The sequence below is a fragment of the Hippocampus guttulatus genome, chromosome 1 (genome assembly GCF_054856545.1).
Source record: "Hippocampus guttulatus isolate MCC_2025c chromosome 1, RoL_Hgut_1.0, whole genome shotgun sequence".
In the NCBI taxonomy this organism is placed as follows: Eukaryota; Metazoa; Chordata; class Actinopteri; order Syngnathiformes; family Syngnathidae; genus Hippocampus; species Hippocampus guttulatus.
The window spans coordinates 6,662,096-6,676,501 of record NC_141261.1 but is presented as its reverse complement, the minus strand read 5'-3'; the positions used below and the strand labels follow the sequence as shown (position 1 = coordinate 6,676,501).

Here is a 14,406-nt window from a genome sequence, read left to right as displayed (position 1 = left end):
TCCATTTAACATTGTTTAGTTCATGTAAATATAATATAAACGTTCAGATGAGTGGAAATATATTAATCACAATTCCAAACCTGAAAACTGCTAATGCAGAATCAAGGGTATATAGGCTCCAGTTTGACAAAAAAAAGTAGCGGTAGCTGTTTGCTGCATTCATCAGCATTTGTGCTGTTGGGATTCAAGATGATTTTCAATAATAAATCTAGTTCAGTAATTAAGTGGTAGAAGTACCACAAAGGGTTAGCGCGTCGACCTCACAGTGCAGAGGTCGTGGCTCGTGGGTTCGATCCCGGCTCCGGCCTTCCTGTGTGGAGTTTGCATGTTCTCCCCGGGCCTGTGTGGGCTTTCTCTGGGTACTCCGGTTTCTTCCCACATTCCAAAAGAATGCATGGCAGGTTAATGGAACACTCTAAATTGTCCCGAGGTGTGAGCGTGAGCGCGGATGGTTGTTCGTCTCTGTGTGCCCTGCGATTGGCTGGCAACCGGTTCAGGGTGCCCCCCGCCTACTGCCCGAAGACAGCTGGGATAGGCTCCAGCACCTCCCGCGGCCCTTGTGAGGATAAAGCTGATCGGAAAATGCATGGGTGGATGGAAGTACCACTAATGATACGCTGCGCTTCATTGAGTGGCACATGAAAAAATCTCTTCCTACAGTTCAGTTGGATTTACTTTGCATTAATTACCGTGTTCGACACACTTGCAGGCGGCCCGGTAGTCCAGTGGTTAGCACGTCGGCTTCACAGTGCAGAGGTACCGGGTTCAATTCCAGCTCCGGCCTCCCTGTGTGGAGTTTGCATGTTCTCCCCGGGCCTGCGTGGGTTTTCTCCGGGTGCTCCGGTTTCCTCCCACATTCCAAAAACATGCATGGCAGGCTGATTGGACGCTCTAAATTGTCCCTAGGTGTGAGTGTGGGCGTGAATGGTTGTTCGTTTCTGTGTGCCCTGCAGTTGGCTGGCAACCGGTTCAGGGTGTCCCCCGCCTACTGCCCGATGACGGCTGGGATAGGCTCCGGCACCCCCCGCGACCCTAGTGAGGATCAAGCGGTTCGGAAAATGGATGGATGGACACACTTGTATTTGAAGTGTCAGCCTAATTTTAATTGGTGGTGTGATTTTTAAAAGTAAAACCCCTAGTTTTTCATGAACACTTAGGCCGACTATACTAATGTGTATTTTAATGTTGTAGCTCTGCCAGTGCCGCCATTATGACCAATCATGATGGATCTGTTACGTGTTATTTCTTGGAAAAAGTTTGAGAATCAAGAACTAGATTAAGATTATCCAGCGTGCTCGCAGCTGTTGTCGGCTGTTCGAGGAGGCGGGACGGCGTTGCAAGGTAATATGATAGGAGGCGACCCCTCGGCTTGCATGTTGCCACATGTCCAGCAGCTCCGTGTTCACTTTGGCAACCATTTACATCTCACTCTAAAAGTGATGATTGATTGATTCATTTGTCTACCTTTTCACTTTGAAGCGGTGTCCTTCAAGTTCAATCTCACGTGGAAACCTTGGCAAAAGACCCCCGAGTGCGAGCTTTCACGCTTCTGGGCGTCAGTATCATGAGAACCCACGAAGATCAGATATATGATGACCACAATTTGTTGTTGTGGGATGAGAATTTTTATGAAGCAGACGAACAGCCAAGTTTTGAACTGCTGAAACCATCTCAACTGGAAAAAGATTATGTTCCATTCGGTATTACAGTAAATATTTATGCTTCCAGTGTACAGTATATACTTTGGTTGAAACCCCTAAGTGAATTTCTGAGCTTTGAACCAACTTGACTTTTTTTTTTTTTTACTTTTAAAACTCTAACCCGTTCAACCGTAAAATGAACTCTGACATTTAAGCTCATGTTCCCTAAAAATAGAAGTCCTGCTGACTTTCTTAATGCTGCAAAGTCTCATGATGGATGGCACACCATAGGCGGGTTACGTAAATGCCCACTGCAGGGTGTGTTGCACTACCCCAGATGTTATTTGAAACATTGAAAGCAGAAAGACGACAACACCATACCATACATGTTGCTCGTTATTAACCCTTTCAGGGACAGTGGTTACTACAGTGGACAGTTTATCATGTTATCAGGTTACAGGATGCATGAAAGGGTTAAAGTGAAGGGTGACAGATTATTATTATTATTATTTTTTAGGCACACTTATTTTTACACTTGTGTTACAGTTAAAAATTATAGACACCAGGTAGTTTTTTTTTTTATAGTTGGCCTTCATTTAAGTCAGGACTTCTGGATTTATTGCGATCACAATGGCGGTCCATGAATTATCTGAACTGCTTATTCTCACGAGGGTCGTGGAGCCTAACCCAGCCTTATTTGGGCAATAGGCGGGAACACCCTGAACTGGCTGCCAGTCAATCGCAGGGCACAGAGAGACGAACAACCATTCACAGACACACTTTAACACGTAATTTAGAATGCTTAATTAACCTACTGTGCATGTTTTTGGACTGTGGGAGGAAACCGAAGTACCCAGAGAAAAGCCATGCAGACACGGGGAGAACATGCAAACTCCACACAGGAAGGCCAGGGCCCGGAATCGAACCTATAACCTCCGCACTGTGAGGTGGATGTACTAATCAATGTTCCACTGTGCTACGAGCTCATATACCTACCGGTACTCGTTGAAGTGAAGTACCTGTTTCTAAAGCCAAACCGTGGCACGGTTTTTACTTTCTGGACCAGGATTCTCCACCTTTGCTTCTTTCCCATGTGTTTGTATAGAAAATGCTAAAATTCAGCAATGATGATGATGATGATGATGATTTTAACTCTTCAAATGCAGGGGAGGGAACATGGAGACTCTGATTCTCTTGTCTGCCGGTCTGTGACCACACATTCCTACTTATTGATTTAGGAATTGTGAATGACGGTACAATTAAAATGTTTGAGTGAATCGCTATTTGTGAAAACGTGCACGCAATGAGCTCTTACATTTAATGTTGACTCGTATCATTGGTTAAAAGCTGCGTGGACACCAAGGAGCGCTGACAAAAAAAAAAAGAAAAAAGATCAAGTTTGTCACGTATCTGGGTTCTGTGTGTGCGTGGGATACACAATTTAAAATAGAGGCGCAATCTATGAGTGCGTGTGGTGTCAGGGAGTGGGGGGGGGGGGGTGGCGGTGGGGAGTGCCTCGCCTCAGCGTGCACTTTTTGGGCTCAGCGGATTCCAGTTACATGTGCGACCCCCCAGGAGCTTCATATTGCCGTGACCCACCTCTTGGACTGCGCACACTCACCAGCACTGCAGCGGTCCGGTGGTCGACCACCCTCCTTGATTTATTCCCCGGGAGACGTGCACGAAGCGAGTCACCATGCCGAAAGTTCTGGTACCGGGTGAGTGTGAGCAATGTGTTTCAATGTGTGACTGCACAATTTGAATGGCAAAAGTGGAATTTTAGTAAATGCTGTTTAAGTGCCTCGGAAAAGACTGGAGAGGTGGGGCTAAAAAAAATTGGATGCGTAATCTTGTGAAAGCATATGTCAGAGGTCACTGCTTCGCTGTGTTGTACTATCAACACCAGGTCAGATAACGAACTTGCAGGTTCTAACTTTAGAAGGCAAGTTCATTGTGTGCAACGTTGAGAGTCAACCATTAATGATATGATGTGGCAAACTTTTCTCCCCCCCCCCCCACCCCCCAACTTATTTAATAAAAGGGAATAGTAGTTGGTGTGCCCTGAAGCACATAAGTCGACGCCAACGATACATAACCTATAGTAATCTCCTTTTCTGGAAATGTTATAAAGAATGCCGTTTTTGAAGAAAACGAAACAAATTCAGATAAAGAGGTTTTGACGTCATCATGCTGGACGTCACGAGATGCCAACAAATCCCAATGAAACTTCAGCCCTGTGAGCAATGGACAGATAAATTCCAGGTGTGATTTGGCATTTTCTATGATTATTTAGCGATGCCACCACAGATTGGCACCAGTGACGACAAACAGGCAAAGTGTGATGTTAACCACAGAACCCCAAAATTGACTTGACCCCGCACCCTGCGCACCACCTTTTCCAGCTACTCCCCTCAGGCAGACGCTACAGATCCATGCGCACCAAATCCAGTAGACACTTAAACAGCTTCTTCCCGCTAGCCATTAACTCCTTAAACAGTCACTGACGTAGTCACTCTTCTTGTACTACAAATACTGCTACTGGTCACTCTAAAATGGTTCAATGATTTTGTTGTTTACGATGATACTAATGCAGCGTGTTATACCGGAGACAAATTCCTTGTGTGTTCTACATACTTGCCCAATAAAGATGATTCTGATTCTGATTCTGACTTAATCTGACAAGGGGAACAACCTGGGTGATCAGTACAATTTGAGCAACTCAACAAAAATACACAATTTCATTTGACTGAAGAAGCATTGCCTGTTGTGAACACGCCTTGCACAAAAGCACTCTCAATAAATGCAATGATGAATTTAAGCCTTCACTGGCACATTGTAACTCTGTTCATCAATTTACAATCAGTAAAGCATTAAAGAAAGTTGAATATCATTGAGGAATACTGTGGAAGAAGCCACTGCTTTTCAAAAAAAGACTGCTACAGGTTTAAAGTTAGCAAAACAGCACTGGGGTGTTCCACAGCACTAGCAAACCTCTTCTGTGGACAGAAGGAAGAAACAGATAATGCTACACGGGGAGGGGGGGAAAAAAAAAAAACGCCACAGACCGAAACCTCTTCCAACTGTAATTATAGTCAAGGGCCAATGGTTTGGGGCTGCTTTGTGCCTCAGAACCTGGACGCATTGCCGTCATTGGAAGAAAAATGAATACCCAAGACATTTTGAAGGACAATTTAGAGCTACCTTTCTGGCAATTTAAGATGAACAGAAGATGGGTGATGCAACAGGACAACAACCCAAAGGACAGAAGTAACTCAACAATAGAATGGCTTCATCAGAAGAAATGTCACATTTGGAGTCCTGACTTCAACCGGATTGAGATGCTGGTTTGTTCTGCAAGAACGCGGAACATTTTTAATCCAATATTTCTTCATGATAAGTTGATCCATGACTGCAGGTATTTCCAAAGGTTTTCATTTTTTTTTCTTGCAACTGTAGACCAACAGAATTGGTTACAATGTTTTCCTGGTGATGTCACACTTTAGCACAGCCACAACGGTCACTGGACTTCATTAGCCAATTAAAAAAAAAAGCCATTCTAATTTAGTAAACTGCAGAGAGAGGTTAACCAAGTGTCTGTTCTTGGAAAGGTGGTTATTTTTCAGGAAGGACTTTCATAAGCCCTTGACTGCTCCTGAAAGTGGAATGTTCACAGTTCATTTACAACTCACCTCTTGTCTTTTCCCTTACTCTACATTTGCAAATTAGCAAATATGTGTGTTTTGAATTCTTCTTTTATGGCACCAACAACTCTCATAATTTTTTAAAATTATTTTTAATATCTGTTATGCCATGAAAAATAGAGCAAAAAATCTGAAACTCTTTGTTTAATCTCAAATGTGCAATACGGTAGATGAAAAACAAACAAACTAAAAACACAACATGGAATTATACTTCTATGATTGTGGTGGACAGCTATACATGTATTTTCCACTCCTATTCTAGGTATTCTGTGTATATGACACATGGTGTCGGCACAGTCTCTATTCCTGGATCTTTCTGTACAGTATAAGATCATCAGTGTATCTTTTTTTTTTCCATGCATGCCTTTTCTAACACTCTCTTTTTCTACCCTGGGTGGCGCTGCTATCTTGCCGGTCATGATCAGGTCAACATAGTAAGTATGGCGGGTGAGACGTGGTCCTTATGGGCCATATTGTATAATGGTTGTCTTTGGAGTCGACTTGTCGACGAGTGCATGTAGGCGACCGCTTCATTAGTCTCAGGCATTGTGGGATTGGATTGAGGCCCTCGTGAGGCCCTTTGTTATCTTTCTTCTTTTCTTTTCATTTATACTTTTTGTGACATATTGGCAATGTATTGATAGAGTTTGATAAGCATCCGGTCAGAATTTTGCTTGAAGGGATTGTAGTAGCGCTTTTGTTCTAGTGCGGCATGACAATATGTTGGAACGTCCAACATTTCCACGTGCTCACCGCCATCACCGTCTCTGCCGTATGTCCCCCAGAGATCGATGACAAGATGCGGGCCTTTGCCGAGCAGATCTTTGCATCTGAGAACAAAGGCGAGGACATCCGCGATGAGATCTCCGTCTTTGACGTGCCCGAGGACTGTCCCATCCTCCACCATGAAATGGCGCACCACCTTCATGTTGATGATGATCTTGAGAAGCGGTGAGTTTGTATACCATTGACGTAACTGCCATATTTTGGGAACTTGCGCAGTTTTGTAATGGTACGTGAGCAATCACATTATCCCCTTCAGTTTGGATAAATATGACGTCTACAGTTTTGAACCGTTTCTCCATAAGGTAGAGCAACTCTACAGTCCTTAATTGTTCTGTCCAAGATAAATCAGGCAGGGCAGTGCTACCGTGGTGGCCACTCTCCGCCCGCCTCATTGGCCAATCCCAAAACCAACCCTGCCCCCCCCCCCCCCCCAGTATTTTTGATACAGTGCGCACTGAACTGTGTTCACTGAATCAAGCGATTTGCAACAAGTACATGTATTGATCCACCCATAATATATATTCAGTATGTACCGTACATACAGTATATGTTTGTATATATACTGTATATTTAAATAATTTTAAACTCCCCAAATTATTCCCCAAAAATTGATCAACCTATTACGTGAGTTTTTTACAAAAAAAATAAAAAATAAATAAACCCTCTCCCAAAAGGTAAAACAAACCAAAAAAAAAAAAACCTGAAAAAATATTAGACAAAATGTTTGGTGTGTAATGCTATATTAGTTACAAAGAACTTTAAAAAGAAATTCTGTCAACAATTTTTTGGGGCTATAAATGTGAGCTGGGACTTATATATTATTGATTAACTCCATCCATAGCAAGAAGCGCTTTCACAGCATGGCCGCGCCAAGGGCTGATACCCACACACGTGAGGTCCCTGTGATGTCAGTGGAAGTGGACACACCCATCTATTTGGAAGTGCCGGACTTCCAAAGAGTGGCCATCATTGGGGACTACGCTTCTGGGGTAAGGGCAAGAGTTACATTTCTTTCTAACTAGTCGAAATCACAATTGCTTTAATAATTAATACGTAATTATGTCATGTTCAAAAAGCTGTGCTGCCTCCACTTAGCAGTCTAAACTTATGTCAATTTGTTTGTATTCTATACAACCTGCTGTCACAATGACAGAGGTAATCCCAACTGTCACTTTCAAAAGGTTTTTCAAAATCCAAATTATATGAGCTCGGGGTGGAGAGTGTATTGTATTTGTGTCTAGTCTCTGTATACTTGACTGCAGTGATCCCCGATGTAAATGTAATGATCGATTCACTGCACTACAATCTTTGTTTACCTATCTTTGATAGTCATGTATATTGTCAGACAGAACAATGAAATGTTCTTCTCTTAAATGTCAGAGAAGGACCAAAGTCAGTACGAAATCGGGATGCGCATTTTTGATATTTTTGTGTGGTGGTGTGCAGTGAGATTTTGCTAATTTAACGTGCGCTTCAGCTCAGTACAGTTTGAGAAACACTGCCTTGATGACACACTTAAAAAAAAAAAAGATGGTGATGATGATCTGTCTCTTTCCTCTGTACAGGTTACAATGGACGACTTTGAGCAGTCCTGTAAAGGTCTGTACCGAGCAATGAGCATCAGAGAGAAGTACATGAGGCTGGCCTACCAGCGCTTCCCCCGGACCGCCTCGCAGTACCTCCGTGACATTGAGGGCGAGGCCTTCAAGGCGGAGGACCAGGTGCAGCCCGGTGAGGACAATGTTTTGTCCTCGCTAATTCTCAACCTCTGATGCACAAATGCATTTGACTTGTCATAGATTAATAACGTCTGAATGTCAACATTAATAGTAGCCGAGTTCTACATGCCGAAATCACACAAAAAGGCCCGTGACGACTCATTGTATCTGATTGACTCTCCTTGTATCAATTTGATTTGCTGGACGGAACCTCCTAAGGCGTATTCTGCTAACATTTCTAGATGTTTCTGTTTTCACGTTGTCAGTGCTTTTCTATGTGGTGCATTGCTGAACATTTCCACACCATTTTTTTTTTTCAGTCTTCACATCCCCGCCGAAGAACGGCAAAGACCCGTTTGATACCGCGGACCTGCCAGAGAATCTGGGCTATGTCGCACGTATGAAGGATGGCGTCATCTACGTGTACAACGACGTCAAAGCCGCGGACAAACATCAGCCCAGAGACCTGCCATGTGCTAGCTACACCACCTTCATTGACGACATGAATTTCCTCATCGCTCTGATTGCTCAGGGTCCCACGTGAGTCCCCACGAGGGGTTTGTCTGCTGTGTTCACAATCAACCAGTCGCATTCAAACTCGTGTTAGACGGGAGTCGGCTGTGAGCACACAACCGCCATCTTTAAAAATGCCTCCTATAAACTCCAAATAAAGTTCAGATGTTCTAGTCGACTTTTCCTGGCATTTTTGACCTTCATTATTATAAATGGTGCTCTATTTTCAGCAAGACTTACACTCACCGTCGTCTAAAGTTCCTCATGTCCAAGTTCAACGTGCACGAGATGTTAAATGAGATGCAGGAGATGAAGGAGCTGAAGAAGAACCCCCACAGGGATTTCTACAACTGCAGAAAGGTAGCCGTCCAACAGAGTTTGTGTTTGCTCCCTTTTAGTCATGGTCAGAGTTGTCACGCGTGCGATATTTTGCGTCCACAGGTGGACACTCACATCCACGCCGCTGCCTGTATGAATCAGAAGCACCTTCTGCGCTTCATCAAGAAGTCGTACCGTGTGGACGCCGACCGTGTCGTGCATAACCTGAAAGGCAAAGAGGTCACCATGAAGGAGCTCTTTGAGTCGCTCAACCTGCATCCATATGACCTCACTGTGGACTCACTGGACGTGCATGCCGTAAGTTATTGACTACTGCAGAAAGTGAATTTTATGGAGTTAAAAATGCATATGTGTATTTTATTAGTTTGTAAATAATATTCATTTTTCGTGAAGAAATCTCACACAGCGCACTATCTAGAGTAAATACGACAATACTTCAGTCGGCCTTGAAGAAGTGGGGCCTGGCCCGATTAAACTGGCCTGCCTGTTTTTGACCTTCTAACATTGGTAAATGTCACATACCGTAACCATTTACAATGTTGTCCACAGGTAATGATAATCTCGTAATTTACTGCCCACACACAAAAACTATCCGAATTTTTTGTTCAATACAGTCATTCAATAGTTCAATAATTACCAGATTTTCTGCACTATAAGGCGCGCCAGAGTATAAGGCGCACCTTCATTGAATGGCCTATTTTAAAACTTTTCACATATAGGGTGCGCTGCATTATGAGGCGCATAGAATAGAAGCTTCAATAGTGGCTACGGTTGTGTTATGCATCTGCTAGATGGAGCTATGCTAAAGGGAATACAATACCATACAATACAATACAGCACTATTTATACAGAGCCTTCAAAGCACTTTACAGGACATTTATAATACTACATCGAAGAAATCAGACTATTGATCCATACGTAGCTGCCTCAGAATGTAGCATGAAGCACAACAGGCAATCCACAAAAATACAATATCTACTCCTTAACAACTGGTCACAAACACGAATGATCTACATTTAAAGACTCCAACTTTGGCCTGTCACGGTTTTCCAGCTTTTCATAGAATCTAAAATAAATGTATCTTTTTTTTAAAGGGCAGACAAACCTTTCAGCGTTTTGACAAGTTCAATGCCAAGTACAATCCTGTGGGAGCCAGCGAGCTACGTGACCTCTACCTGAAGACGGAGAATCACATCAACGGAGAATACTTTGCCACCATCATTAAGGTCAGTTGCTGTTCTAAAGAGTAGAATGTCCGTAATATAATTGTAGGAAAAGTAAAACACATTCTAGTTATTCTTCACCAAGGCATATGTGTGTGTATAGTGGATATCAAAAGTTGACAGAAACATGATTTATAGATTCCCTTCTTCTGGATTGACTCAATGTTTGTTTCAACAGGAGGTAGCCAGCGACCTGGAGGACGCCAAGTACCAATATGCTGAGCCTCGTCTGTCCATCTATGGCTGCACAGCCAACGAGTGGAATAAGTTGTCCAGCTGGTTTGTCAAGCACAGGGTCCACTCTGCTCACCTCAAGTGGATGATTCAAATTCCCAGGATCTAGTGAGTCTTCTCTTCTTTCCTATTATACCCAACTTCAGAGCAGATCTCGAGCCCGCCCTTGTGTATGTCTAAATCCTCATTTTCATCCCAATGTTTTGTCTCTCTTCTACTCTAGCGACATCTTCAGAGGCAGGGACTTTGTCCCGCACTTTGGCAAGATGTTGGAGAACATCTTCCTCCCAGTGTTCCACGCCACCATCGACCCAAGATCCAACCCCGAGCTCAGCATCTTCCTCAAGCATGTGAGCGAGAAAAGTCAACATGGATGGCTGTAGATATACAGCATTGAGCACAAATTGATAATTCCTCTTTTGCAATTATTTTGAAGTTTTGACCAGTTGCTTCTCGTTGCGCAGGTGACAGGTTTCGATAGTGTGGACGACGAGTCCAAGCACAGTGGTCACATGTTCTCCAGTAAGAGCCCCAAACCAGAGGAATGGGACATTGCTAGGAACCCATCCTACACCTACTACCTTTACTACATGTATGCTAACATCGCCATGCTCAACCAACTGCGGAGGTCAGTCACCCCAAGTCGTAACTACCGTATTGGCCCGAATATAAGACGGTGTTTTTTGCATTGAAATAAGACTGAAAAAGTGGGGGTCGTCTTATATTCGGGGTCTCGACATTATACCCATTCACGACGCTAGATGGCGCCAGATATCATTGAAGCGAATGCTGAACTTGACTCCCCAGGCCAAAGTGAAGCCCTGTCACGAAGAATAAAAAGTTAAAATAGCGGTAGCACGAAGAAGAAAAATCAAAAATCGCGGTAAGAAAGAAAAGAGAAGAAAATAATAGAAGCGATAACAGAAAATGGAGAAACATAGCGACAATCTGGAGAAAAGTGGGTCGAAGATCGGCCAGGTTAACCGTCAGCGGAGGAGAAGTTATGATGTCATTTACATTTCAAAAACCAGAAGCCATTCATTTACGAATGTGATTGCACTTTAGTTTACATATTTAAATGTTCAGATATTAAGATTTGAATGGGGCAAAATAACATGCTTTTTCTCTCAAATATATTGTTATAATCATTTGTTTCAGATGTTCTGTAATTATTATCTGTATTAAAATTAATTTGGTGTTCAAAAAGTGTTTTTTCAAACTTGAGTCTTGAAAAAGGGGGGATCGTCTTATAATCAGGGCCGTCTTATATTCAGGCCAATCAGTCATTGTCTGTTTTCCACATTTTTCAAAGTTCCCTCCAGTTTATTAACATCAGTTTGCATTCGCTAATCATCATTTTTTGGGTCTATTTGTTGCAGGCAGCGGGGGATGAACACGTTCATGTTCAGGCCTCATTGCGGTGAAGCCGGAGCCATCACTCATCTGTTGGCTGCCTTCATGACAGCTGACAACATTTCGCATGGCCTCAACCTTAAGAAGGTCAGTGGCGAAATGTTCAATTGCAGCCTGGATGCAGTGTACACTCCAATCACGTCCTGCTTGTTTTATTCCAATTCCACTGAGGTGGTGTGTAAAAATACTCGTAATTCATGCAAAAAGTGTGACCACTCAAATCCTTGCGAGCTCATACTCATGAGGATACTGTGAAAGCTTTCCACCATCGCCAAAACAACAACAACAATGCATTCTCTTGCAATGTGCTAACATTTGGAATGACAGCCTACGAATGACGCAGCCTGTTGACTATTTGCATAAAACTATTCCAGATGTTTATTTAGTGGAGTGAAAACAAGATTACACTTGGTCAACTTGACCATAATTTGGAATCAAATGTCATGTCACACATTAAAAAAAAAAGCACTATATTTATCCACTTGCCTTTTTCTTTTAAAGACACACATGAATAGAATACACAAACAGTTCATACTCCCAGGGGCCATCTGAATCAGCAAACTCGGCTAAGCAACTGTATGAGGTCATTCTTTTACCAGTACATTTCTTTCATTCTTCTGGACGTGTTCTTTGACCACCAGAGTCCAGTACTGCAGTACCTGTACTACCTGACCCAGATCCCCATTGCCATGTCCCCCCTGAGCAACAACAGTCTGTTCCTTGAGTATGCCAAGAACCCCCTGCTGGAGTTCCAAAAGAAAGGCCTGATGGTTTCCCTCTCCACCGACGACCCCATGCAGTTCCATTACACCAAGGTCTTTGACACGGGCTAAACAAGTGAACCTAAACATGATTGAATGAAAGAGTTTATCCTGTTGCTTTGTTTCCCCTGCAGGAGCCTCTGATGGAGGAGTATGCCATTGCGGCGCAGGTTTTCAAGTTAAGCACTTGCGATATGTGCGAGATATCCAGGAACAGCGTGCTGCAGAGCGCGTTGTCTGATGAGGTAGAGCAGCGAGCCCTTAGATTGAAAAAGTAAAACTGTCCACGTTCCCGATGACGTTTTTGATAGAGGCTGTGCAGTCAAACACCGGATGGCGCTGTTGCCTCATGGCAACAAGCTTCTGGGTTTACATTTCATTTTTGCTCGCACAGCCGCTAAAACATATCATAGCTTTGATTGTTCAACAGATTATAAATTGTTTCCAGTATTGATTTAAATGTGTGGATAGAACCTCTGAGGTCGAACACAATCCAAGTCATGTAAATTATTTAACCATCATACAGGTGTAAGCAGAAGTTAAACATATTAATTTGTGAATAATAAAAGGTTGAATTTTTACGGCGTCTTTAGTGACGCCGTAAAACGCAAGAACATGTGGCAAAGCATAATGGTGAAGCTTTCTGTTTTGAATGTGTGCAAACCCGCTTCCTGAGCGTCACTTTTGGTGTACACTGAACCCGCGTAGAGTTGCAAATTTCACCTATTCATTGACCCTCCGTTAATTTGCTGAATAACTCACCTATCTGTTGTTGTGCGTAGGTCAAAGCAATAAAAGTGTTACTTCGATTGATTTTGCTTGCCAGAACTGTATCGTAGTGAACTGAGGATCTTCAGACCCCTGATCAAACAAGCCGAAAGTCACAACAACAATAATAATAGCATTTAGTTTGTTACATTCCTGAACACTTCGGAGAGGGGGAGATCCGACAAATGTAGACAAGAGTTCGGAGCCCAGAAATCAAGAACGTCTAGAAAATTGAAGCACATAGAAACAGAGGCGTGAGCGAGGCGTAATAATCCAACAGCCAGTTGTCAACGTGGCAGTCTTTAAAAGGCAGCTGGTAACAAAGCATGATTACAGACAGCTGCGGTTCATGAGGGAAAGCCCTCCTCTGCCACCTACTGGAGACAAACAGAAACAGGATCACTCCACATGTGCTTTCAGTTTCACTTTTTGTTGGGCAGGTGCCTCAACTTTTAATTGCAGTATTAGTGACGGTTGTAGATTCAAAGTACAATTGTCCAGAGTGTCTTGGTAAACTGGAGTAATCAGTTAGTAGCTAGTTGACACCTGGTTAATGAACATCATCTCTGCTCTGTTTTTCTGTGCTCAGGAGAAAAGTCACTTCTTGGGTCAGAACTACCTGAAAGAGGGCCCGGAAGGGAACGACATCCGTAAGACCAACGTGGCTCAGATCCGTATGGCGTATCGCTATGAGACCATCTGCTATGAACTCAACCTCATCAAGGAAGGTCTGAAGACTGAATAAAAATATGAAAATGAATGGCATGAAAAAAAATGGATTTTTTTTCACTCAAATGTTTTATCTGGAGCCCAGAACAATTGCCCGCACTGTAATGCACAGTCCTGTATGTGCATTCTTGGTTTTCTTCAGGAACATCATGGGTAGAAGTACATTAAAAGGGGATTAAGAAGGGAAAAAAAAGTCTGTCTGTGATGTTTGCATGTGATTATTACTCCAGGAGAATATGGCGACATTATTTACTTTACAAGAGGATCTTCTCCAGTATTTACATAGTGACAACCAAACGAGAAGCAATAATGTTCATCTTTTGTAATGATGTATGGTTTCAGTCATTTTTACCCGACGTATCATGCATTGAATTTCAAAGAGAAGGTTCACTTTATGGAGTTTATATTAATTGTAGATTGACAAAGTGAAATGAGAAAGCTGACCTGTGTCTTGTGGTGACGTCATGACCACGTGCCGTCAATGGCGTTGTCTTGACAATGGCTGTTGACTTCTTAGTATCCAGGACTGGATGAAAAAAAAAATATATTTTTTAAATCTATTAAGTTAGCTGACATTCTTA

General features: G+C 42.8%; 1 protein-coding gene across 1 annotated transcript; it reads left to right on the top strand.

Moving 5' to 3' along the window:
• Nucleotides 1-5,486: 5,486 nt before the first annotated feature.
• On the top strand, nt 5,487-14,034 carry ampd1 (adenosine monophosphate deaminase 1 (isoform M)). The gene is made up of 14 exons (XM_086106495.1): nt 5,487-6,292; nt 6,969-7,116; nt 7,693-7,858; nt 8,166-8,385; nt 8,589-8,718; nt 8,800-8,994; nt 9,792-9,923; nt 10,099-10,262; nt 10,378-10,504; nt 10,619-10,782; nt 11,534-11,654; nt 12,209-12,382; nt 12,463-12,573; nt 13,686-14,034. Exons 1-14 carry the CDS (start codon nt 6,054-6,056, stop codon nt 13,839-13,841), a joined length of 2,247 nt encoding a protein of 748 aa, XP_085962621.1. The 5' UTR covers nt 5,487-6,053; the 3' UTR covers nt 13,842-14,034.
• Nucleotides 14,035-14,406: the final 372 nt, after the last annotated feature.

Bases quoted from the DNA above. Each gene is read 5' to 3' on its own strand.
- ampd1 (XM_086106495.1), top strand. From the start codon at position 6,054: ATGACAATATGTTGGAACGTCCAACATTTCCACGTGCTCACCGCCATC. The intron at 8,995-9,791 runs GTAAGTTATTGA...TTTTTTTTAAAG, and splicing joins ACTCACTGGACGTGCATGCC to GGCAGACAAACCTTTCAGCG. The intron at 10,263-10,377 runs GTGAGTCTTCTC...CTTCTACTCTAG, and splicing joins ATTCAAATTCCCAGGATCTA to CGACATCTTCAGAGGCAGGG.